Raw genomic sequence first — 24,000 nt, 5'->3', positions numbered from 1 at the left:
GGAACCTGATGTGGCACTCGATGCCGGGACTCCAGGATCATGACCTGAGCCGAAGGCAGACATCCAATGATTGAACCACGCAGGTGTCCCGAGGTTACAAACTTTTTAAGAGAATTTATGTTGAGAGAGAGAGAGAGAGAGTGCACCTGGCGGGGGGTGGGGAGCGGAGGGAGAGAACCCTCAAGCAGACTCCCTGCTGAACGTGAAGCCAGTTGCAGAGCTCCATCCTAGGACCTGTGGTCATGACCTGAGCCAAAACCAAGAGTCAGATGCTTAACCAACTCAGCCACCCAGGTACTCACAACTTTTATAAATTTTAAGCCTTATAAGTTTAAAACTAGGTTGTAAACTTTGTACATAAGGTTTCTAACACTTGTACATAAAAACATAGGCATAATTCTTCATGACCTTGGATTAGGAAAATGGTTTCTTATGTATGGCTCACGAAGCACAAGCAACTAAAAAAAAAAAAAAGATAAATGAGATATCTTCAAAATTAAAATTTTTTCTTTCGTGCTCCAAAGGGCACCCAGAAAGTAAGAGGACAATCCACACAGTAGGAGAGAATTTTTGGAAATCATAAGAAACTTCTATCTGGAATACAGAAACAACTTTTGCCCCTCAACAGCAAAAAGCCAAACAGCCCAATTAAAAAACATGCAAAGAACTTCAATAGACATTTTTCTGAAGATGAGGTACAAATGGCCAATAAACAAACAAAAAGATGTTCAACATCAGTTTTTTTTTTTTAAAGATTTTATTTATTTATTTGAGAGAGAGACAGTGAGAGAGAGCCTGAGCGAGGAGAAGGTCAGAGGGAGAAGCAGACTCCCCACGGAGCTGGGAGCCCGATGTGGGACTCGATCCCGGGACTCCGGGATCATGACCTGAGCCGAAGGCAGTCGTCCAACCAACTGAGCCACCCAGGCGCCCATCAGTTTCTTTTTTTTTTTAAATTAACATTTTATTTATTTATTTGACACAGAGAGAGAGATTTTAAGTAGGCAGAGAAGCAGGCAGAGAGAGAAGGGGAGACAGTCTCCCCACTGAGCAGAGAGCCTGATACAGGGCTCGGTCCCAGGACCCTGAGATTATGACCTGAGCCGAAGGCAGAGTTATAACCCACTGAGCCACCCAGGTGCCCCAAGACGTTCAACATCAGTTTCCACCCAGGGAATCCAAATCACAACCACAAACTCACACCCACCAGGATGGCTATAATCAAAAGATAATAGCAGCTGTTGGTAAAGGTATGAAGAAATTGGAACAGTCATACCCTGTTGGTGGGAATGTAAAATGGTCCAGCCACTTTAGAAAACATTCTGACAGTTCTGCAAACAAGAGAATTGAAAAACATGTCCAGGGGCGCCTGGGTGGCTCAGTCAGATAAGCATCTGCCTTTAGCTCCAGTCAGCATCCCAAGATACTAGGATGGAGCCCCGCATCCTGTTCCCTGCTCAGAGGGGAGCCTGCCTCTCCCTCTCCCTCTGCCTGCTTCTCCTGCTGCTTGTGGTGCTCTCTGTCTCTCTGATAGATAAATAAAGAAATAAATAAATAAGAAAAACATGTCCACATAAAAACTTTTACAAGGGGCGCCTGGGTGGCTCAGCTGGTTAAGCCACTGCCTTTGGCTCAGGTCATGGTCTCGGAGTCCTGGGACCAAGTCCTGCACAGGGCTCCCAGCTCTGCAAGGAGTCTGCTTCTCCCTCTGACCTTCCCGCCTCTCTCACTCACTCTCTCTCTCTCTCAAATAAATAAATAAATAAATAAATAAAATCTTAAAACAAAAAATTTTACATGAATGTTCATAGCAGCTTTATTCACAGTAGCCAAACAATGGAAAAGCCAAATGTTCATCAAGTGATGAAAGGATTATAAAATGTATTTCTGGGTGCTTGGGTGACTCAGTCGTTAAGTGTCTGCCTCCGGTTCAGGTCAGGATCCCAGGGTCCTGGGATCAAGCCCCGCACCAGGCTTCCTCCTCCTTGGGAAGCCTGCTTCTCCATCTCCCACACCCCCGGCTTGTGTTCCTGCTCTCACTGTCTCTGTCAAATAAACAAAACCTTTTAAAAAAGAAAAAAGAAAAGAAAATGTATCTCCAAGGGGCACCTGAGTGGCTCAGTAGGTTGTCAGACTCTTGTTTTTGGCTCAGGTTATATCTCAGAGTTGTGAGATCAAGCCCAGTTTTAGGCTCATGCACTGGGCTTGGAGCCTGCTTAAGATTCTCTCTCCCCCTCTTTTTGCCCCTCCCCCCTCTCCCTCCCTTCCTCTCAAAAAAGTAAATGAAATTTATCTCCATACACTGGAAGATTATTGACAATGAAGAGGAAGGGAGTACTGACAGCACAGCTGAACCTTGAAAACGCTGTTGGAAGTGAAAGAGGCCAGTTACAAACAGCACATATGGTGTGATTCTGTCTGCATGAATTATCCACAAGGGCACCTCCAGAAAGATAGAAAGTAGATTAGTGATTGACCAGGGCTAAGGGAAAGAAGTTGGGGTTGGGGGCAATAGGAAGGGACAGCTAATGGGTGTGGAGTTGCTTTCAAGCAGATGAAAATTCGATTTCGAGGACCCTGTGGATATACTAAAATCCACTGAATTGGAATCCAATTCAGAGATAATCTAAACAGGTTAATTGTACAGCATGTAATTTATATCTTAATGAAGCTGTTAAAATACTTTTTTAAAAAGGTCAGACCATCGGAGTCCTTAGGGAGCAGGCACTGGGGTATGGGGTGGGTGCCTGGGGTATCGGAGAAGGGAGACCAAGAGATGGGTGCACTGTCGGGGCTCAGAAAGGGAGCGGAGGCTGTGGACTCCTCCCAAACATCCAGGGGACCACTTCATCCTTCACTATAGACAGATACCCATGGGTATCTGTCGATTAGGGAATACAGTATCTTTGTACCAATTTTTAAAAGATGCCTAGTCATTCCCAACATAAATCATCTTGGGCAAGGTCACAAAGCTAGTTGGGAGTAACCCAAATCCCCCTGTTTCCAATACCCCAGTCCAAGTCTGTTTCTTTCCTGGACCCTGTCAGTATTTGGTTCCAGCCTGGACAGGCAGAAAGCCTGGGGTCAGTGCTTATCCTGCTTTGGGCAGTGAGTGTCCTTGGCCAAACTGGTGTCTCCTCCCGCAACCACGACACCCTGGTCCCTGCTGGTGCCATGTGGCCTCCTTGTCCTTGATGGAGAGCAGGAAAAAGAACCTTTCTAAAACTAATTTCTGAGGATTGGTCATGACGACTGTAAGTGAGGTCCATGACATCAGGGGACACTTGATACTTCTGTTCCTGAAGCTACCTGGTGCTGCCCAAGTCCCCTTTGACTGGCATGTGGGCCTAGAGAGGGGCTGCACATTGGTCACTTCCTGAGGCTGCCAGCTTGGTCTAGAGTTGGTAAGAATAAGTCTAGAGATGATAAGAGCATGGAAAGGAGGATCTGGTTCCCTGAACTTTGGCTTCATTTTGGCTTATAAATCGGGAGGGCCCTAGCGGCTGGACTTCATAATAATCTAAAATCAGTTCTGGAGTGTCCTTCTAAGAATATATATATTTTTAAAGATTTTATTTATTTATTTGACAGAGATCACAAGTAGGCAGAGAGGCAGGCAGAGAGAGAGGAGGAAGCAGGCTCCCTGCTGAGCAGAGAGCCCGATGCGGGGCTCGATCCCAGGACCCTGGAATCATGACCCAAGCAGAAGGCAGAGGCTTTACCCACTGAGCCACCCAGGCGCTCCTCCTTCTAAGAATATTCTATAGGAATTTGAGTATGAATGTGTGATTAGACCCAGATGGGAGTATAACCATACTGCTTTGCATCTTATTTTTTTCACTTGACATATTTTTGGGAGATCTTTCAACAACCTGGGTTAATAAATGTCATTTTAAAAAATAGCTGCATAATATATTTTACAGTGGCTAGCCTTACTTAATTAGTCCTTTGCTAATGGACTTTTTTTTTTAAAAGATTTTATTTATTTATTTGAGAGAGACAGTGAGAGAGAGTATGAGCGAGGAGAAGGTCAGAGGGAGAAGCGGACTCCCTGTGGAGTTGGGAGCCTGATGCAGGACTCGATCCCAGGACTCTGGGATCATGACCTGAGCTGAAGGCAGTTGCTTAACCAACTGAGCCACCCAGGCACCCTCCTGTCTGCTTAAAACAAACAAACAAACAAACAAACAAACAAAAATAAAACACAACTTCTGTGGGTTTGGTCTGAGTTGAAAGCAGTTGCTTAACCAACTGAGCCACCAAGGGGCCTTGCTAGTGGACCTTTAAGGTATTCCTGGTTATCACAGATTTTGCTGCACCAAACATTCTTATCTTCAGTTTTGCTGTGGACATAGAAAAAACCCATGGTATAAGTTCTTTGACATGTGCTTGCCCAGCCATGGGGTATATGCACTTAACTTTTTTTTTTTTTTAAAGATTTATTTATTTATTTGACACAGAGAGAGAGAGAGATATCACAAGTAGGCAGAGGGGCGGGCAGAAAGAGAGAGAGAGAGGAGGAAGCAGGCTCCCCACTGAGCAGAGAGCCCGATGCAGGGTTCGATCCTAGGGCCCTGGGATCATGACCTGAGCCAAAGGTAGAGGCTTAACCCACTGGGCCACCCAGGCGCCCCTGCACTTAACTTTTTAATAACCATGACCAAATCATCTTCCCAAAAGATTATTCCAATTCACACTAAATGTGGGGCTTCCTTTCTTTTCTTTGAAAAGTTGTGTAGGCTTCCAGAGTACGGATATGACTATAATTTAACAGCCTATCTTTTTCCACTGATTAGAATAACCACATTTATTGTAAACTAAATTCCCAGAAATGGGGCTGTTTCTAAACCTTTGCCCCCACGCCACTGGCTAATTTATTCTTGTGCTAATAATAACCTGTCTTAACATCAGTGTGTTGCTGTTTATCTGTCAAATACATCACCTCCATTCGTTCTTAAAAATGTATTATGTAGCATTTTGAGTTTTCAAAATTTGGGTTTTCAGGCCCCTTTTGGGGGGTTGCATGGGGGCTTAGTCTGTTAAGCCTTCAATTTGATTTAGGCTCAGGTCACAATCTCAGGGTCATAGGATCGAGTCCCAAGTCAGGCTTCACAGTCAGTGTGAAGTTGGCTGGAGATCCTCACCCCTCGGCTGCTCTGCCCCCTCCCCACTCACACATGCCCTCTCTGAAATAAATAAATACAAAAAACGACAAAAAAACCTTTTTCGGGGCGCCTGGGTGGCTCAGTCGGTTAAGTGTCTGCCTTCAGCTCCGGTCATGATCCCAGGGTCCTGGGATCGAGTCCCGCATCGGGCTCTCTGCTCAGCGGGGAGCCTGCTTCCCCCTCCCTCTCTCTCTGCCTCTCTGCTACTTGTGATCTCTGTCTCTGTCAAATAAATAAATAAAATCTTTGAAAAAATAAAAATTAAAAAAACTTTTTGGATGACAGTGAATCTAAGGATTAAACTAGAATAAACATTTTTATTTTATATTTTCTAAAGATTTTATTTATTTATTTGAGAGAGCGTGAGCAAGAGAAAGCATGAGAAGGGGGGTCAGGAGAAGCAGACTCCCCAATGAGCTGGGACCCCGATGTGGGACTTGATTCTGGGACTCCAGGATCACGACCTGAGCTGAAGTCAGTTGCTTAACCAACTGAGCCACCCAGACACCTGAATAATCAACATTTTTAATGTCTTTCCATTCAGGTACTTGGTATGTCTCCTTTCACTTAGGGGTTACAACCTTCAGAACGGGGATACCATTTTCTTCATATGGGTTTTGCATGTTTCTTGTTAGGCTTATTCCTTTATAGTTTATGGGTTTTGTTGTTACTGTGAGTGGAACCCCGTCATCCCCTAAGTGGGTTTTCTGGTTTGTTATTGCAGTATACGAAATACACTAGTTTTGGACCTCAGTGGATTATCTATAAAAGGATGGAACTACTCAGTAAAAAGTTTCCATGATGAAATAACATTGGGCTAAACAAATGTAAGTAGATTTGTTCATTGTTGTATCAGTGACTTTAATATGATCACCAAAAATCCCCAAGAAGGGCACAGGGTATTTCCTGTACTTCCTTGACCAGGGAACCCTTTGTCAAGACATTCTGAAAATATACACTGGGAAACAAGCCAGCCAAAGACACTTCTGGTTTCTAATCTGTCAATCCAGGGGTCTCCAGTGAACCTTATGTGATGCCCAAACTCCCAATCCATTTCCCCCAGCCAAAACAGAAGACAACCCAGTGTCAAAGTGAATGTTTTAATGAGTGTTGCTCAGAGGACACGTGTCTCTGTCCCCCAACTCTTTGCTGGCAAGGAAAGCTAGCTGCCCGGGGGACAGGAATCTGGAGTCTAAAAAGCAGGGGCAGAGAGGTTCAGGAGGCACCCTGTATAGTCTGGGCTCCTGGCCGTGAGGTGGAGGGGGCATGGGCCTCAAGCTGGTCCCTCCTCAGGCATTCCTAGCAAAGCCACAAGGGGCTCCAGGGGCGTGGGGGTCCCGATGGGCACAGGGTGGGTGCGCTCGTGCTTGCGCAGGTCACTGGCACTCAAGAAGGCCTTGGGGCAGTGGGGGCAGGTGTAGGGGCGCACAGAGCTGTGGGTGCGGCTGTGTTTGCGCAGCCCTGCCCGGTCAGAGAAGCTCTTGCCACACTGGGTGCAGGGAAAGGGTCGGAGCTCCGGGTGCGAGCGCTCGTGCCGCCGCAGCAGCGTCAGCGTGGAGAAGGTCTCCTTGCACTCGCGGCAGGCAAACTGCGGCGGCTTCTCGTCCACCTCCTCTGCCCCCACCTCGCCTGCCCCCGCCAGGTGACCAGGAGCCTCCCCAACCCCAGCATCCTGGCACTCCACGTGTTCCACCGTCATGCCCACCACCTGCCACTGGGTGGCCATCACCCCGCCCGATTCCGGGGGCAGCCCGAGCAGCCCTGCTGGGGGGTCCCCTAGCGCTGCGCCCGCCGCGGGGCCGGTGGAGCCCTCGCCCGCCACGCCGACGGGCAGGGCCAGCCCCACGACCAGCTCCTGCTGTGGGGGCGCCCCTGCGGCTTCGCTGCTTCGGTGGGTGCGCTCGTGCTTCCGGAGGCTGGACGAGACCACGAAGGACTTCCCGCAGGCCGTGCAGTGGAAGGGGCGCTCGCCCGAGTGCACGCGGCTGTGCTTGGTGAGGCTGGCGCGCTCGGCGAAGGCCCGCCCGCACTCCTCGCAGCGGAACGGCCGCTGGCCCGAGTGCACCAGCGCGTGGCGCTTGAGGTCCCAGGACGCCACGAACGTCTTGTCGCACTGCAGGCACTTGAAGGGCCGGTCCCCCGTGTGCACCCGCCGGTGCATGGCCAGGTCGGCCGGCTGTCGGAAGTCTTTGCCGCACTTCTCGCAGCGGTGCGGCTTCACGCCCTCGTGCGCGCGCTGGTGGCGCCGGAAGCTCGACGGGTCGGAGAACATGCGGCCGCAGCGCGGGCACAGGAAGGGCTTCTCGCCCGAGTGCGTGCGCTCGTGGCTCTGGTAGGAGCTGAGCTGCGTGAAGCCCTTGCCGCAGGCCGGGCAGCGGTACGGCTTCTGCGCCGCGTGGATGCGCTGGTGGCACGTGAGCGAGGACGAGCGGGAGAAGCTCTTCCCGCACTCGGAGCAGAGAAAGGGGCGCTCACCGGTGTGGGACCTGCGGAGCAGGGGACGCGGCATGAGGCGGCAGGCCTGGCACCCGGCCCCTGTGCCTGTCCGCGCTGGACCGCGGCGCCTCCTGGTGTCCCCGGGGACCGGCGGCTGCACCCCGGGGCGGGAACCTTCCGGCCGGTGTCTAGACCCCGGGGAAGACCTGGCCCCGTGCGCCCAGGCCGGCTCCACTCCCGCCCGCCAGCGTCCGCCAGGGATCCTCTGGGCACCACTCCAGCCCCGCGCGCGGTCCGCCCCGCCGCACCCAGCTGGGGCACCCCCTGCTCCCCGGCGCTCGGCTCTCCCCGCCCCCGTTCCCAGGGCTCCCCGGCCGGCCCTTCCCTAGCTCCCCCGACGGGGCCCCCGCACCGCGCCCTCACCGCTCGTGGTTGCGAAGGTCCTTGAGCTCCGCGTAGGCCTTGCCGCAGCGCTCGCAGCCGTAGGGCCGCAGGCCGGCGTGTGTGCGCCGGTGCTTGCGGAACACCGAGGGGTCGGCGAAGCTTTTGCCGCAGTCGGTGCAAGCGTAGGGCCGCTCGCCCGTGTGACCGCGCTGGTGGATCTTGAGCTTGGAGAGCGCGCCGTAGGCCTTGGGGCAGTGAGCGCAGCGGAAGGGCAGCTCGCCGGCATGGGAGGCCAGGTGCACACGCAGGCACACGGGCTGCATGAAGCGGCGGCCACACTCGGGGCAAGGGAAGGGCTTTTCGCCAGTGTGGCTGCGGCCATGACTGCGCAGCTCGGGTGCCGTTTTGTAGGCCTTGGGGCACAGCGGGCACGCGTAAGGCCGAGGCTTGGCCGATGCGCCTGACACCTTGTCCCCGCCAGCATCCTCGGCCTTGGGTTCTGTCTCTGGCTTCAGCTTGGCTTCCGCCACCTCTTCTGCGCAGTCTACGGGGCCGTGTGTGGCCGCGTGACGCGCGGCCCGAGGCGCATTTGGGAATGTCTTCGTGCAGGACAGGCACTTGTAGCGCCGGCCGGAGCGCTTGTAGCCCGGGGCGGGGGCGGGGGCAGCAGCGGGCGCTGGGGACCGGGCCTCCGCAGACCCCACCTCCATGGCTTCCAAGGCTGGAGCTTCTCTAGGAAAGAAGCAGAGTTAAGACACCAACCGCGTCCCTTTGGCGTTCTCTAAGGCCTCTCCTTGCTAAGGCCTCAACGGGGACTCTGTCTTATCTGCATTTGTCTCACCAGGGAGGGTCCTATCTCTCCTTCCAAACATTCCTGGCTCTCACGCTCTGAACTGGCGTTTCCTCTCTGGGCTGTTCATTGATGGAAGAAGTTGGACCAGGTAACCTTGGAGGGGCCGAGAGAGGGGGCTGGCGTCATCAAATGTCCACCGGTACTTTCTTCCCCAGCCCCTGAGCTTCTCCAAAGGCTGAAGCATCCCAGAAGGCCCAGGCTCCGTCCATCTCCCCATCCTCCTGCAGCTCAGCGGCTAAGGCCTGTGCCAGGGCACAAGGTCTCGTGCAGGGCTGCAGACACAGAGGTTACCCGGATGTGGGCCCGGCCTGAAGGCGGCCAAGTTCCCAGGGAAGGCAGAGGCAGGTCCCGAAGAAGGCAGAATTAGTGGGCTAACTGGCGACCGGCGCCGTCTGTCTGAAGTGACAGGTCCCCAGCGCATGTACTCGGTCTTTCCCCTCTGGTTAGTCAGAGGCAGCAACTTTTCACACAGAATTCTGGCCTTGCACAGCTGTAAGGGACTCCACCCCAGCCAGGAATCCTGGTCCGCCCTCTGCTCCGGAATCGCTGTTGGGCTCCTGTTCCCATAGCTCTGGTAACGGGGAACTCACTACCCTCCGGGCAGCTGGAGCTGCTAGCAGTTAGATGTGTCTCAGTCACAATCAATACATCTGATTTAGCCTGGCGTCCCGGGGCACCCGCTCTAGCTAAGGCCCATTCTTTCTCATTCCACCCAGTGGCTCCTGGGGCTCACGGCTGGGAGGAAATAGGATTAATGGCTGCATTAGTCTTAACACCAGCTCATCCTCCCAAGGGGATGAAAAGAAGAGGATTATGGGCAGATCCACTTAGGGAGCACTCGCAGCAGCTGCAGGGGCGGCCAGTGTGGGGGGTAAGGATGCTGCTGTAGGCTGTGGTGGGAGCCAGGTGTGTCCCGAAGCTAGTCTGGGCAGAAGGAGCCCGAGTCGAGTGCTCCTTTCTAGGCCTGCTTCCTCATCTGTATACCTCAGGGGTTGGTGGCTTCCAAGTCAGGCCCCACAGGAGCCCTTGGGGTAAATGGCACGGGCTGAATCTTGGACAGTACCTTTCTGCCTAGTGGCCCTTCCCCAGTCTCCCGCCCCTAGACACAAAAAAACGCCATGTGTACAGGCAGCCAGAATCTTCATTAGGTATCATGTCATACTTTGTCCCCTGCTCAGTAACTTCTCATGACTTCCAGCACACCATGCAAGCTCCCAGGTTCCTCCTGGCTATTACAAAGCCCACCAAGTCTTTCTTTGAGCCCCACGTCCCCCAGGAAGCTCTTCCTGTATCTCCCCTATGGTTTTTGGCCCCAACCCCACACAGCTCTGTTCCAGCCTCAGCTTGTTTTGGTTTGTTTCCCACCCCCCCCCCTCACTTTTCCCACTAAGTGCTGGGGCTGGAAGGTGAGTTAAAGGGCATGAGGCCTAACCTTCCCCGTGGCTTGAATTCTCCCTAGAATTTCCAGGGGATTCTTCCCTATCTCTGGACTAGGCAGTCACTAACTCCTTTCTAGACCATCTCTGGACAGTCTGACTGATAAAGTTTCCCTTAAATAAAAATGATAGTTCCTGTTTACTGAGGACTTGCCTCAGTAAAAGGCAGTATCCTAAGCTCTTTACATGTGTTAACTCAAACTTCATGTCAACACTGTGAGGCGTGTTCTGTTATATATATTCCTTTTTTACAGAAAAGGAACCTGAGGCTCAGACAATCAGTGTAGCATTGTGGCTAAGTGTCCCATCTCTGAAGCCAAACTATCTGGCTTCCAGTCTTGCCTCACTCACTTCCTAGCTATGACCTTGTGCCATTTACTTCATGTCACGGCACCTTGATTTTCTCATCTGAAAAATGGAGATAATAATAGTACTTCCCTGGGCGCCTGGGTGTCTCAGTGGGTTAAAGCCTCTGCCTTCGGCTCAGGTCATGATCCCAGGGTCCTGGGATCGAATCCCGCATCTGGCTCCCTGCTCAGCAGGGAGCCTGCTTCCCTTCCTCTCTCTCTCTGCCTACTTGTGATCTCTGTCTGTCAATAAATAAATAAAATCTTAAAAAAAAAATAATAGTACTTCCTAGTGTTGGTTGAATTCTGTGAATAACTGCCCTCAAGTATCGAGTCTTCTTAGAGCCAGACCCTTCGCGGAGCGGGTTCCCTTGGCTCACTCTCTCAGAGCTTCCCGAGCTAGGGATGCTTGTCCTCATTCACAAAAAAATGAACTGAGGTTCCCAGAGGTTTAGAGACTAGCCCATGGTCACAAAGATAGACTCACAGCTGGAGCTTGAATCGAGGTGTTTAATTTGCCTTGAGTTACTGGGCTCTTGCATCAGTTGTCTGGGCCCTCCCTACGCTGATCAGAACCCAGAGTTCAAGCCACATCTTCATGCTCTCTCATCCCTGTGGAACACCTTGAGACCAAAACCAGCACCCTTTTTGCGTCTGTGTCCCTCTCCGAGAGTTTGACCTCTGCCTGGGTTCCAAGCTCTGGGCTTCAGTGTTCCTATCTGGAGGTGTACACCCGTCCTCCTAAAGCACTTCCGGGGGGGGAAAGGTAGGGAAGCATCAGGTTGGTTGCACCAAGAGCCCATCCACGAAGAGCAGGGGACTATGTAGGCTAAAATCCCACCATTAGGGTGCCTGGTTGGCTCAGTTGGTTAAGCATCTGCTTTCAGCTCAAGTCATTACCTTGGGGTCCTGGGATCCAGCCCTGCTTCGGACTCCCTGCTCAGTGGGCAGCCTGCTGCTCCCTTTCCCACTGCCCCTCTGACCACTCATGCTCTCTCTCTCTGTCTCTCAAACACTATGTCTCTCAAATGAATAAATAAAATCTAAAAACAAAACAAAACAAACAAAGAAACCTTAAAATCCCACCATTCGCTCCTCACTTCATTATTTACCAAGGACCTTCCACCCACCACCCCCTAGACTGGGATTTCTCCAGGTCAGGTCCGTGAACCCCCTGTGCGACAGTCACCATCCAGGGAGTATGGGACTCGGACACATGCTCTTGGGGTCACCTCAGCCAACACTTAACACGTAAGAACCAAAGACACATCCTTAGGTCTTCACAAAGCTTCTAGAAGAGGAGCATTGCTACCAGGCCTCTCTTTCAGAGAGGAAGGCCCCCGTAAGCACTTTACAAGGACACCTAGCTTGTCAAGAGGCCCAGACTCCAATCCAAGTTTTCAGGCCCCCGGGCTGGGTTCTTTCTCCACCAGTCTGTATTTACTTCAGGTTTATGCGCCGCATCGGGAGGCTTTCCACTGCTCCTAGGACAGACCAGCATCTTTCCCTCGTGGAGGCTACTCCACCTCCCACTCCTCTCTACCCGCCCACTCCTCCCTTTCTTTCCCTAAAAGAGCTAAATTCCTTTCCACCCCAAGGCCTCTGTACCAGTAGCTCCCTCTGCCAGAACCACTGTTCCCCAAGGATCACTGTGTAGCTAACGCTTTGATTTCATTTGGGCCTCAGTCCCCTGTCACCTCCTCAAAGAAGGCTTTCCCTACCACCTTCCTTAATGCAGTTTTGGATTCTTGCTAATCACTAGTCCCTCCTCTTCAGTTTCCCATATGGTGTCATCTGGGTAACATTCCTTGTGAGCTTACCACTGGCCAGGTATCGTCTATGCATTTTGTGGGTGCTACTCAGGCTAAGCCTCGCGACTGCTTAGAAATGTCTTGTGACATTTATGAATGAGCGCATGCATGGAGAAGGCCCTGTGAGGCTATAACCAGAGGGAGGACACCTATAGGCCAGGAAAAGGGTCCTCACCAGGAAGTGAATTGGCCAGCATCTTGATCTTGGACTTCCCAGCCTCCAGAACTGTAAGAAATAAATTTCTGTTGTTCAAGCCCCTTCAGTCTGTGTGGGTTTTGTTGTTGTTGTTGTTGTTATGCTTAGCCTGAACAGACTAAGTTAAACAGTATTATTTCCCCCATTTTACAAACAAGGATACTGAGGGGAACAGATATGAACTCGTAGCCACAGCTAATATTCAAAGCCAAGTGGTCTGGCTCTCAAACTTCTGCTTTCTGGGGTGCCGGGGCGGCTCAGTTTGTTGAGCGGCTGCCTTCGGCTCAGGTCATGATCCCAGGGTCCTGGGATTGAGCCCTGCATTGGGCTCTGTCCTCAGTGGGGAGCCTGCTTTGTCTCTCTCTGCCCCTCCCTTGCTTGTGCTCTCTCTCTCTCAAATAAATAAATAAAATCTTTTTAAAAATCCAGAAAACAAAAAACTTCTGCTTTCTGTGCTGATTGTTGCTTATACATTTTATGTTGCACTTGCACATTTTATGGCTGGATTATTAATCCTCTGTCTCCAGGCTGGCAAAGAGCCAGGAACCTTTATTTTTTATTATTATTATTATTATTTTGTTTCCTATACACCTAGAACTGTGGCTGATGCCCCAAAACAAAGTGAGACAGAATTCAAACCCAGGTCTACGGCCTCCCCCATACTGGGGGTTTGTGAGACTGTCAACGACTATTTATTAACTGAATTTCTCTGCCTTTCCAAGTTCACAACGTCCAAATACCAGCCAGCACCCCACGGTGCGTTCACTGCTCTGGTGAGGGAGGCTGGTCTTTGCTTCACTGGTTTAGGAGGGAGATGCGGGGCTGCTGCCCGAACAGGCTGTAAATGCTAGAGGCCTTGATTTACTTCCCAGACAGCTTAGGCTAGGGCCCTGCCCGCGGGGATGAAGCAGAAAGGAATCCGTTTTTGTCCCCTCTGCGCCTCGGTCTCCCCGGGTGTCAATACGCAGACGGCAGGCAGGAGGCCCCGAGGAGCCGGCGAGCGCGGACCCAGGAGCCGCGCAGAGTGAGGGCTGATGCTCTCCTAAGCGTCCACGCTGGGCAGCCCCCAGCCCACTCCCAACCCACTTCCCCAGCCTCGGCTCCAGCGCGGGCCCCCTCCTGAGAGCGAGCGCACCCCCGGCCTCGGTCCTCCAGCTCTCCCCCCGAAACGCATCTCCGCTTGCAGCTGCCCGCCCCGGAGCCCTGGGCCGCCGTCTCCCCCGGGAAAAACCCTGGCACCCTTCAAACGCGCGCTTCCCCGGAGCCCTCAAGACTACGGAACCGGCGGCAGGGCAGGGGCAGGGGCAGGGGCGCTCCGGCCTCGGGCTTCTCCACAGGAAAATGGGGCCTCGAGGCCCGCGGGAGTTTGAAGGGCCTCGGGCCTCGGGGCAGCGCCGAGAAGGGCCTAAAGCTGCGGAGACCCGGTGCCTCCCGCTCCCAGCAACGATCGACGCGTCGGCGCCCTCGCCAGGCCACCCCGCGGGCCAGAGCCCGGGGCGGACTCGTGTCCGAAGCCGGGAAACGCGGCCTTGGAGATGGAGTCGGGAAGGAGCGGACGGAGACCGCGAGCACCAACAAATGAATGGGCGGAGGGCCGCACGCCGGACAAAGGCCCGCAAGATGGCGGGCTCTAGGACCGCGGGCGCGGCGGCCGGGCCTCGGCCGGGGAGGGGCGCGCGGGCGCCGGGGGCCTCGTTAGGCGGGCCGCGCGCCCGGGACAATAGCCCGCAACATGGCGGGCTCTAGGACCCCCGAGGCCCGCACCGCACGAGGCGGGCAGCCGCGCCGGCCGAGCCCTGGAGTCCGCAGCAGCCGGCCCGCGGGGACAACCGGCGGGTTCTAGGACCCGCTGGGCCGGAGCCCGCCGGCGCCCTCCCGGGGCTGCACTCCTCCTGCCCCGCCCGCGCTGCTCGCGCCAGGCCAACCCCATCCGCCCTCTGCACCCGCGGGAAACCGAGGCCTCTAGGACTGCGTCCGCGCTGGGGCGGCCCGGGGGTCCCCGCGGCTTCCCGCCGGCATCTCCTACCTCCGCGAACTGGGCTCGGGTCCGTGGCGTCCGCGGCAGCTGCTCTCGCCGGCGGAGTCCGGGACACTGCCAGGGAGGGGCCGGCGCTAGGACCCAGCGGGGGGGAGGGGGGCGGGGCCGGCAAGCGGAAGTGGGCGGGAGCTTTGCGCGCCCGGGAGGAAGGCGAGGTTTCTCCCAGCACTGCGGGCGAGGGTGCGGAGAAACATCTCGCCGGGGTTCTCTTTGGGTGCTCATGACAGGGGACGCCAGACAGCGGTACGGTATATGCCGGGCCACTGCTAGCTTGGGGACAGGTCACCAAGAGCTGGAAGGCGGGAGGAGAGAAGGGTCCTGGCAAGATGTGCGGTGCCCCAGCCCGCTTCCATTCCACCAGATTTCTCTCGGTATCACGGAGTGACGAGATTCCCTCCATTTGCCTTGGGAACTTTCTCAGGGGACCCCACGGAAAGTGTCGCTCAAGTAGCGAGGCCAGAGCCGCAGGACGCCTTTTTTCCTCTGGTGCTGTCGGCCTCTCTGCCCCGGAACAATTTGCGCAGCCCTTGCCGGAAGTGTGGCTGGTGGTCGTGCGACACTACCTACCGGTTGACCCTCCTGGGCGGGGTCAGGCTCGCGCTTCCGCACGCTCTCCCGCATCCCCGGAAGTGTGTCTGTGGAGAGCCGCTGTGTTGGAGGCGGCGCAGGAAGTGTTCTCGAGGCCGAGGTTTCGAGGGGAACCTTTTGCGGCGAGGACACTTCCTGTTTCCTAGTAACAATAGGAAGTGTCCGCGGAGCTGGGGTAGACCCCGGCGCCGGCCAGCTGCGCCCGCTCTCCTCTGCCTCTCTCCGTCTCCCTCTTCTCCTTTCCTTCGGTCCCTCCCGCCCCGCCTCCCGGGAGCCCTGGCGAAGGGCGCGTGCGTGGGAGCGCGAGGGCCCCCCGCAGCAGTCCCCCGGGGCGCGCGGCTGCCTTAGGGTGAGGGTCCCAGTGCGCAGGCGCGCCCCCGTGCGCCGTCCCCAACGGACTCCCCCGCGGCGGGAACGGGGGAGCGGCCGCGCGAGCGAGGAAGGGGTCCCGGGAGGAGCCTGGCCGAGGAGATGAGTGAGGCGAGCGGGCCCGACGGGCGGCTGGCCCGGAGACGGGGCTTTGTGAGGTGAGAAGCCGGGGAGCCGCGTCCGTGCGGGCTTTGCGTCCGGAGGCTGGAGCCGCGCGTACGGTCCCGCGGGAGCGAGGCCTCCGGGCCGGCCGAGGCCTCTGCGGGCAGAGGGGCCTCTGCTGCGGGCAGAGGGGCCTCTGCTGCGGGCAGAGGGAGGCTTCGGGAAGCGGAGCGCCGCGGCCCCCGGTCTGCGCCCGGGTCAGCCGCGGGGACGGCGCCGCGGCGCGCCTGGAGCCCTCCGGGGCCGACGCTCACGGTGGGGCCCACGTAGCCTGCGCCGCCGTCGCCGTAGGTGCTCGAGGAGGAGCTGGAGGCCAAGCGAGAAGCGCGTGCGGATGCGCTGTGACGAGCGAGTCGGGGGGCTTCCCTGATCCGAGGTCGCCTGGGCTCGGGGGAGTCGCGAAGGACGCGGCCAAGAGAGCCTCTGAGCAAGGAGACCGGGTGACGCTGAAAGGAACAGGGGAGGTGGGGGGACAAGCCGGGGCTTTCTCTGAAGAGGGCGCTGACCCCAGCCCTCCGGTCCCCGGCTGGAGCCGGAGAAACGGGCTGCGGTGCGGTGTCTGTTCGCTCTGCGTAGCCGGGGGCCAAGGGCAGAGGCTTGGACTTGTCACTCCGGAGGCCCAGAAGAGGTGCGGGTCTCCTGTGCAGAGTTCCCAGGACAGAGGCTGGTGGGTTGGTTGGGGATCATACAGCAGTGAGGTTAGGGACAGGCGGTTTGCTTGGATTTGGTCGGATGAGCCGAGGTAGGCGGGTCTGTGGTCAGAGATCGGTTGCGTCCCTCTAGACGGTCGTTTTCTTGTCTAAATCTCTAGGGATGAGTTAGGCCTAGGGGAGCTTCCATCTTTGGGGAGCTTGCGTTGCAGGGAGGCCTTAAAGGACGGGTGCTTCCAGAGTAGACCTAACAGAAAGCAGGTCCCTGGGCGTTAGTGCTTGGGGAGCACTTCCGTGAGCTGATGAGTTTGTTGCTTTTAGAGCCATGAGGCAATGTGAACTCAGGCCTGCCTTCTGACCACTGCCCCCTCTTCCTAGGCCGTTGCCCTGCCACTAGAGGAGGATGCTGCTGCCACCTGCCTGCTTTTCCTGAACCTCCAGGATTTGCCACGAGGCCCCATGGAGGACACGCCCACCTCACTCAGCTGCTCTGACTGTCAGCGCCACTTTCCTAGTCTCCCGGAACTGTCCCGGCACCGAGAGCTGCTCCATCCATCCACGCAGGACAGTGAGGAGGCAGACTGCGTCCCTCGGCCCTACCGCTGTCAGCAGTGTGGGCGGGGCTACCGTCACCCAGGGAGCTTGGTCAACCACCGTCGGACCCACGAGACTGGCCTCTACCCCTGTACCACCTGTGGCAAGGACTTCACCAATCCCGTGGCCCTCAAGAGCCATATGAGGACTCATGCTCCTGAGGGCCGCCGTAGGCGCAGGCCTCCCCGATCCAGGGAAGTCATTCCACACCTGCAGGGGGAACCAGTCTCCTCTGCCTCTAGGGACCAGAGGCCCAGCCCTGGGGAAAGCTGGATGAGCCAGAAAAAACAGGCTGAAGAGACATCTGGCTGTGAGTCTGGGCCTGACCCCAGGGCAGCTCTGAGCACTTGGGAAGATCGACCCACCAGACAAAGAGAAGGCTGGCAAAGCCAGCCAGATTCCGAGGGGGGTGCAGAGAGCTGGGGGCCCACTACTAACTCTGCCAGAGCCACCCCGCTCCCCACCCCAGCGAGCAGTCTCCTTAGTAATTTGGAACAGTATTTAGCAGAATCAGTAGTGAACTTCACGGGGGGCCAGGAGCCCACTCAGTCACCTCCTGCGGAGGAGGAACGGCGGTACAAGTGTAGTCAATGTGGCAAGACTTACAAGCATGCTGGGAGCCTCACCAACCACCGCCAGAGCCACACCCTTGGCATCTACCCTTGTGCCGTCTGCTTCAAGGAGTTCTCTAACCTCATGGCTCTGAAGAACCACTCCCGACTCCATGCCCAATATCAGCCTTACCAGTGTCCCCACTGTCCCCGTGCCTTCCGGCTCCCCCGAGAGCTGCTGGACCACCAACAGACCCATGAGGGTGAAAGGCAGGAGCAGCTATGGGAAGAGAAAGGGATGCCCACCACCAACGGGCACACAGATGAGAGCAGCCAGGACCAGCTCCCGACTGCTCAGATGCTGAACTGCTCCGGGGAGCTCAGCACCTCTGGGGAGCTGGAGGACGGCGGCCTAGAGGAGTACCGGCCTTTCCGCTGTGGGGACTGTGGCCGTACTTACCGCCATGCTGGGAGCCTCATCAACCATCGCAAGAGCCACCAGACAGGAGTCTACCCCTGCTCCATCTGTTCCAAACAGCTCTTCAACGCAGCTGCCCTCAAAAACCACGTGCGGGCTCATCACAGGCCCCGGCAAGGAGCTGGGGAGGATGGGCAGCCATCAGTGCCAGCAGCTCCCCTGCTCACGGCTGATACCAGCCACAAAGAGGAAGAGGTCCCCACCACTACCCTGGACCACCGGCCCTATAAGTGTGATGAGTGTGGTCGGGCTTACCGCCACCGGGGGAGCCTGGTGAACCACCGCCACAGCCATCGGACAGGAGAGTACCAGTGCTCACTCTGTCCCCGCAAGTACCCCAACCTTATGGCCCTGCGTAACCACGTGCGGGTACATTGCAAAGCTGCTCGCCGTAGTGCAGGCCCAGGGGCCGAGGGGCCCCCCAGCCACCTCAAGGTAGAGCTCCCTCGTGACCAGGTGGAAGCTGCAGAGGCAGCCCCACATACAGATCAGGGGCATGGGTGCAAACATGAAGAGGAGGCAGCTGATGTCCCACCAGCAACAAATAGGACAGCACCCCAGATCTGTAGCACGTGTGGGATGCTCTTTGAAGACCCTGAGAGCCTCGAACGTCACAGCCAGACCCACGGGGAAGGGGAAGACAGCAGGACAGAGACCAGGGTGTCCCCTCCTCGGACATTTGCCTGCAAAGATTGTGGAAAGAGCTATCGCCACTCAGGCAGCCTTATCAACCACAGGCAGACCCACCAGACGGGGGACTTCAGCTGTGGGGCCTGCGCCAAGCACTTCCACACCATGGCTGCCATGAAGAACCATTTGCGACGCCACAGCGGGCGGTGGAGCAGGCAGCACCGGAGGCGGGCTAGCAGTGCTGGCAGCGGCGGAGAGGCCAGACTCCCGTTGGGCGGGACCTGGGCCCAAGAGTTGGTGGAAAGTGAGGGCCCAGACTGCCTGCAAGACCCTTCTGGGGGGAGCCCTAATGGAACCGAAGGCAGCTTGGGAAGTGATGGGGGCTGTTTGCAGGCTGAAGCCGAAAGGACCGAATGTGGGCTTGAGCAAGCGGAGGCCCGTGTCCAGGGTGCGAAGGAGAGTAGGCAGACCGAGGCGGGGCTGGAAAGGAAGGAGGCCTGTTTGCTGGACAGCTTGGAGATCGCGGGCGATGAGGAACGCGGTGGGCCTCGCGTCTGTGATGGTCTCACCAGGCTGGATGGAGACCCCACGGCAGCCACTGGCCAGGCCAGCTCCCCTCCCCAGTCTCCCGAAGCTGGCCCTGGCTGGCAGGCTGAGGTCTCGCACACGTGTTCTGACTGTGGGCATTCTTTCCCTCATGCCACTGGCCTGCTGAGCCACCGGCCCTGTCACCCGCCGGGCATCTATCAGTGCTCCCTCTGCCCGAAGGAGTTTGACTCTCTGCCTGCCCTGCGCAGCCACTTCCAGAACCACGGGCCTGGGGAGGCAGCCCCTGCACAGCCTTTCCTCTGCTGCCTCTGTGGCATGATCTTCCCGGGTCGGGCTGGCTACAGGCTTCACCGGCGCCAGGCTCATGACTCCTCTGGCCTGACGGAGGGCTCAGAGGAGGAGGGCGAAGAGGAAGGAGCCACAGGGGCAGCCTCTACCCAGAGCCCTCCGCTGCAGCTCTCGGAAGCAGAGCTGTTGAATCAGCTGCAGCGGGAGGTGGAGGCACTGGGCGGAGCCGGTTACGGGCACATCTGTGGCTGCTGTGGTCACACCTATGACGACCTAGGGAGCCTGGAGCGTCACCACCAAAGTCAGAGTTCTGGGAACGCCACAGACGAAGCTCCCAGCCACTTAGGAGAGCCCAGTGATGCCATGGGAAGGGCTGCAGGTGGTGACCGCGTCTTTGAGGGCGCAGGGACCCCTCTGTCTGGGGAGGGCGAGGACACAAAATCTGGAGAGGGAGCCGGTGCTGTGGCTGCGGACAGCCTATGCAGGCCCGGCGAGGACAGCGCGCCAGAGGCCCAGCCCCGCCCCTTCCGCTGCAACCAGTGCGGCAAGACCTATCGCCACGGGGGCAGCCTGGTGAACCACCGCAAGATCCACCAGACGGGTGACTTCACCTGTCCTGTCTGCTCCCGCCGCTACCCAAACCTGGCCGCCTACCGGAACCACCTGCGGAACCACCCGCGCTGCAAGGGCTCTGAGCCCCACGTGGGGCCCGTCCCGGAGGCGGGGGGCAGCGGCGAGGCTCAGGACGCGGCCGAAGAAGGGCTGGGTCCGGCAGATGGGGGCAGGTTCCAGGAAGAGAAAGCGGAGCCCGTGGAGGAGGAGGAGTGGCGGGAGGCCGCCGGGAGGCGGGAGGAGGAGGAGCCGAGGCTGGAGACGGCGGAGAAGAGCTGCCAGACCGAGGCCAGCCCCGAGCGGCCCTTCAGCTGCGAGGTGTGTGGCCGGTCGTACAAGCACGCCGGCAGCCTTATCAACCACCGCCAGAGCCACCAGACCGGCCACTTTGGCTGCCAGGCCTGCTCCAAAGGCTTCTCGAACCTCATGTCCCTGAAGAACCACCGGCGCATCCACGCCGACCCCCGGCGTTTCCGCTGCGGCGAGTGCGGCAAGGCCTTCCGGCTGCGGAAGCAGCTGGCCAGCCACCAGCGGGTCCATGCGGAGCGGGCCGGGGCCGGGGGCGCGCGGAAGCTGCCGCGGGAGGACCGGCCCTTCAGGTGCGGGCAGTGCGGGCGCAGCTACCGCCACGCGGGCAGCCTCCTGAACCACCGGCGCAGCCACGAGACGGGCCAGTACAGGTGCCCCACGTGCCCCAAGACCTACTCCAACAGCATGGCCCTGAAGGACCACCAGCGGCTGCACTCCGAGAGCCGGCGGCGGCGAGCGGGCTTGTCCCGGCGGGCAGCCGTGCGCTGTGCCCTGTGTGGCCGGGGCTTCCCTGGCCGGGGCTCTCTGGAGCAGCACCTGCGGGAGCACGAGGAGCCCCGAAGTCCGGCAGACACGGAGGGCCGTGAGGGGAACCTGGCCAGGGACCGGCGACCGGAGGCCAGATCGGGTGGTCCTGAAGCCGTTCTCCGGCTGGAGGGTGGAGCCAGGAGGCTGGGGGAGCCGAGTCTGAGCGCCGTCCCCGCGGCGGAGCCGGGATTCCGGGACGTGGGGCGGGGCGAAGGGAGGCAAGGAGAGGGGGGACCAGTGAATCATGGTGGAGATTGGGTTCCTCAGGGCCATGTGCTGACCAAGCCAGCAGATCAGTTGGAGGACACTGTCCCCAAGAGCCCTTGTTGTCACGGCAACACCCAGCCCAATGGACCCAGTCTGAGTCCTGTGGACAGCTGGCGCAGTGGAGACAGCGGACTTCAGGTCCAGCCAGAGAGTCCCCCCTCTTCCTGCACCCGTCGTGGCCAGACGTACTGCCCGTCGTCGGAAGGCCCTTTGAACCGCCCCAGCACCCCTGAGACGGACTGCCACCATTGCCTGCCCTGCCCTGAGGAGTTCGCGAATCCTGTGGCCACTAAGAGCCACAGCCACAACCACGTAGCTGCCCAGACCTTTGCCTGCTCTGACTGTGACAAGGCCTTTCAGGCCCATCATGAACTAGCCAGTCACCTGCACACACATGCCAGTGGCCTCAGTCAGGTGCTACCGCAGATACAGGAGGCCACAGGTCCTGACGGTGGGACCGTGGAGGATGAGGTAGATGCCCCTGGCCAAGGGGGAACCCGGAAGTCCCCATCAGAAGCCCCCAGGGCCCCAGGAGAGGATGCTGGGAGTGCTCATGGGGGGCAAGGAGTAAAGTCCACTGTGGCCGAAGAGGAACGGCCCTTCCGCTGTGCCCAGTGTGGGCGGTCCTACCGCCATGCTGGGAGCCTGCTGAACCACCAAAAGGCCCACACCACTGGACTCTACCCCTGCTCCCTCTGCCCCAAACTTCTACCCAACCTGCTGTCCCTTAAGAACCACGGCAGGACCCACACAGACCCCAAGCGCCACCGCTGCAGCATCTGTGGCAAGGCCTTCCGGACAGCTGCCCGGCTGGAGGGTCATGGGCGGGTCCATGCGCCTCGGGAGGGGCCCTTCCCCTGCCCTCAGTGTCCCCGCCACTTCCGCCGCCGAATCAGCTTTCAGCAGCACCAGCAGCAGCACCAGGAAGAGTGGACGGTGGCCAGCTCTGGTACGGGGGCCTGAATGGCTTGGGCAGAGGATGGAAAGGTTCCGGAGGAGGTGGGCACAGAGTCCGGGTGGGGGGCACGGAATGAGAGGAGAGGGTCATGGGGCTTCCAGGAGGTGTGAGGCGGGTGAGGGGAGCTTCGATAGGAGGAAAACTAGTTTGAGGATGTTGCCTTGTGAGGGCTGAGGTTGAGGTCAGCAGCATGGTGTGTGGGATGGTGGGGTGGGTCGGGCGCCTGGGCAGCTGCTGAGCCAAAGAGGAAGGGGCTTTTTATTTGGGGAAGGGAGCACCTATGACATCTCGCTACTTCCCGGATCTAGCCAGAAACAGAATGATTTCCAGAGGAAAAAATGGTCTAGGCGGGGAGCAGGAGAGGGAGGAAGGGCGTGGGAGCCGCCCCCAGACTAGACTGCTCTGCGGCTTCTGCGCGGACTCGGCCAGGGAAAGCAGGCCACCGGTTGGCCCCCAGCTCCCTGTCCCTCTTCCCTGCGTCTTGGGCCCCTCCTCTTGGAATCGAGGCCTTCGGTCCTTTGCGAGTGGTACTGCCGCATGTCTCCTCTTCCCCTCACTGAACCCTTTCTTCTCTCTGCTGTGATCTCCTCTTCAGGAGCCGACCAAACCACTCTACCCGCAGCACACCTTTAACTGGAGGACTGAGTCACAGATAATTGTTTCTTTGAAGCCAGGCCCAGCTGTAGTAACCGCAGTCATTAGCCCCTATCTCGCGCCCTCTATCAGGGGAATCTCCGTGGAAAGTCACCCCACCCAGCCCGGCTGGAGGGTGAACCTGCCGGGGAGTGGGGCAGCCTGTTGCTGAGCCCTGGGCTCACGCCTTCAGCCTCCCCCTCGACATCTCTAGGCCTTCTCCCAGGACCCATTCCATTAAGTGGCCACCGAGGGTGGGTGTCCCTAAGATGGCAGGTCTTTGACCAGAGATTGTCAGGGAAGGAGGGCATGGTGGCCGAGAGTCCCCTGAGAGAGCTGACGAGATAGCTTTCAGGATAAAAGATGTCTTGTGACCTCAAGGGAATGAGCGAGAAGCCAGTTAATCAGGCCTGGAAAAATAATTGGGAGTTTCTCATGCAGGCTTCTGCGGCCGCGTGGGGGTGGGGCGGGGGCAGCCGGATGGCCTGCAGGGCTTGGGAACAGGGTGCAAGCTGTGTGCTGTTCGCTGCCCTCAGTGACCTCCTCTCTTTGTCCCCAGGAGCCCCAAAGGCACCAGCGGCGGGGAGAGGGGACATGGCTTTGCCCCCTCCTCCCACCAGCACGACCTCACTTCTGGATCCTTCACCCCAGTGGCCTGCAGACCTCAGCTTCTCCCTCTAAACTCCAAGTCTCCAAAGATCAGAATACGGGCGGGGGGCGGGCGGGCTGCAGGGAAAGGCTGGATCTCCGTGTCTTGCTCAGGAGTAGTTAGGCGTCCCGTCTCTCATTTTCTTCTCCCGCTGTGCAGAGGACCCGGATCTGGCTTCTTGCCCAAGGAGGGGGTACGGTTTTCCTCACGTCCCTGTCCTTGGAGACCCTCCTTTTCCCAGCCTTGGTCACTATGCTCTTCCCTATGACGAGCCCTGCAAGAAATCCGGTGCCAGGCTCTGCCACAAATGGGGGCCACCGTCACCAGCCAGATTCCAATGCCAGGGAGAGGCAGAATCAGAGAGCCACAGGCGGGAATGTTGCCTGTGGAAGGGGAGCCTTTTACTACAATTTGTAACTTATTTTCTAAAGTCTATTTTGTAACAATTTATTTAAGTTTAGAAAAAAAAAAAAAAAAGGAAAATTGCCCCCCCCCCCAAAAAAACCTCGAATTTTCAAA

The 24,000-nt window shown here is 57.5% G+C and overlaps 2 protein-coding genes across 8 annotated transcripts; one reads left to right on the top strand and one right to left on the bottom strand.

Moving 5' to 3' along the window:
- Positions 1-6,251: 6,251 nt before the first annotated feature.
- Positions 6,252-14,768, bottom strand: ZNF668 (zinc finger protein 668). Of its 5 annotated transcripts, none has more exons than XM_032327035.1 (3): positions 14,655-14,768; positions 8,025-8,717; positions 6,252-7,651 (listed from the first exon to the last, which is right to left on the bottom strand). In XM_032327035.1, exons 2-3 carry the CDS (start codon positions 8,693-8,695, stop codon positions 6,439-6,441), a joined length of 1,884 nt encoding a protein of 627 aa, XP_032182926.1. In that variant the 5' UTR covers positions 8,696-8,717; positions 14,655-14,768; the 3' UTR covers positions 6,252-6,438. The 5 variants fall into 5 exon arrangements, with proteins under 5 accessions (XP_032182926.1, XP_032182927.1, XP_032182930.1 ...); XM_032327036.1 differs by having other exon boundaries at positions 8,025-9,110; positions 14,655-14,747; XM_032327039.1 differs by having other exon boundaries at positions 8,025-8,931; positions 14,655-14,738.
- Positions 14,769-14,827: 59 nt separating this feature from the next.
- On the top strand, positions 14,828-23,978 carry ZNF646 (zinc finger protein 646). 3 transcript variants are annotated; one of them, XM_032327025.1, is made up of 3 exons: positions 14,828-14,909; positions 16,814-22,190; positions 23,392-23,978. In XM_032327025.1, the coding sequence occupies exons 2-3, from the start codon at positions 16,895-16,897 to the stop codon at positions 23,511-23,513; spliced, it is 5,418 nt and encodes a 1,805-aa protein (XP_032182916.1). In that variant the 5' UTR covers positions 14,828-14,909; positions 16,814-16,894; the 3' UTR covers positions 23,514-23,978. The 3 variants fall into 3 exon arrangements, with proteins under 3 accessions (XP_032182916.1, XP_032182919.1, XP_032182917.1); XM_032327028.1 differs by having other exon boundaries at positions 16,814-22,240; positions 23,392-23,502; XM_032327026.1 differs by lacking the exon at positions 14,828-14,909 and adding an exon at positions 15,764-15,781.
- The last annotated feature ends 22 nt before the right edge of the window (positions 23,979-24,000 follow it).

Source organism: Mustela erminea, chromosome 20 (genome assembly GCF_009829155.1).
Source record: "Mustela erminea isolate mMusErm1 chromosome 20, mMusErm1.Pri, whole genome shotgun sequence".
Classification (NCBI taxonomy): Eukaryota; Metazoa; Chordata; class Mammalia; order Carnivora; family Mustelidae; genus Mustela; species Mustela erminea.
This window is presented reverse-complemented; position numbering and strand designations above follow the sequence as displayed.

Excerpts from the sequence above, each read along its gene's own strand:
- ZNF668 (XM_032327035.1), bottom strand. The coding sequence starts at position 8,695 with ATGGAGGTGGGGTCTGCGGAGGCCCGGTCCCCAGCGCCCGCTGCTGCC. Across the intron at positions 7,652-8,024 it reads GACCTTCGCAACCACGAGCG|GTCCCACACCGGTGAGCGCC; the intron begins GTGAGGGCGCGG and ends CCTGCTCCGCAG.
- ZNF646 (XM_032327025.1), top strand. The coding sequence starts at position 16,895 with ATGGAGGACACGCCCACCTCACTCAGCTGCTCTGACTGTCAGCGCCAC. Across the intron at positions 22,191-23,391 it reads GTGGACGGTGGCCAGCTCTG|GAGCCCCAAAGGCACCAGCG; the intron begins GTACGGGGGCCT and ends CTTTGTCCCCAG.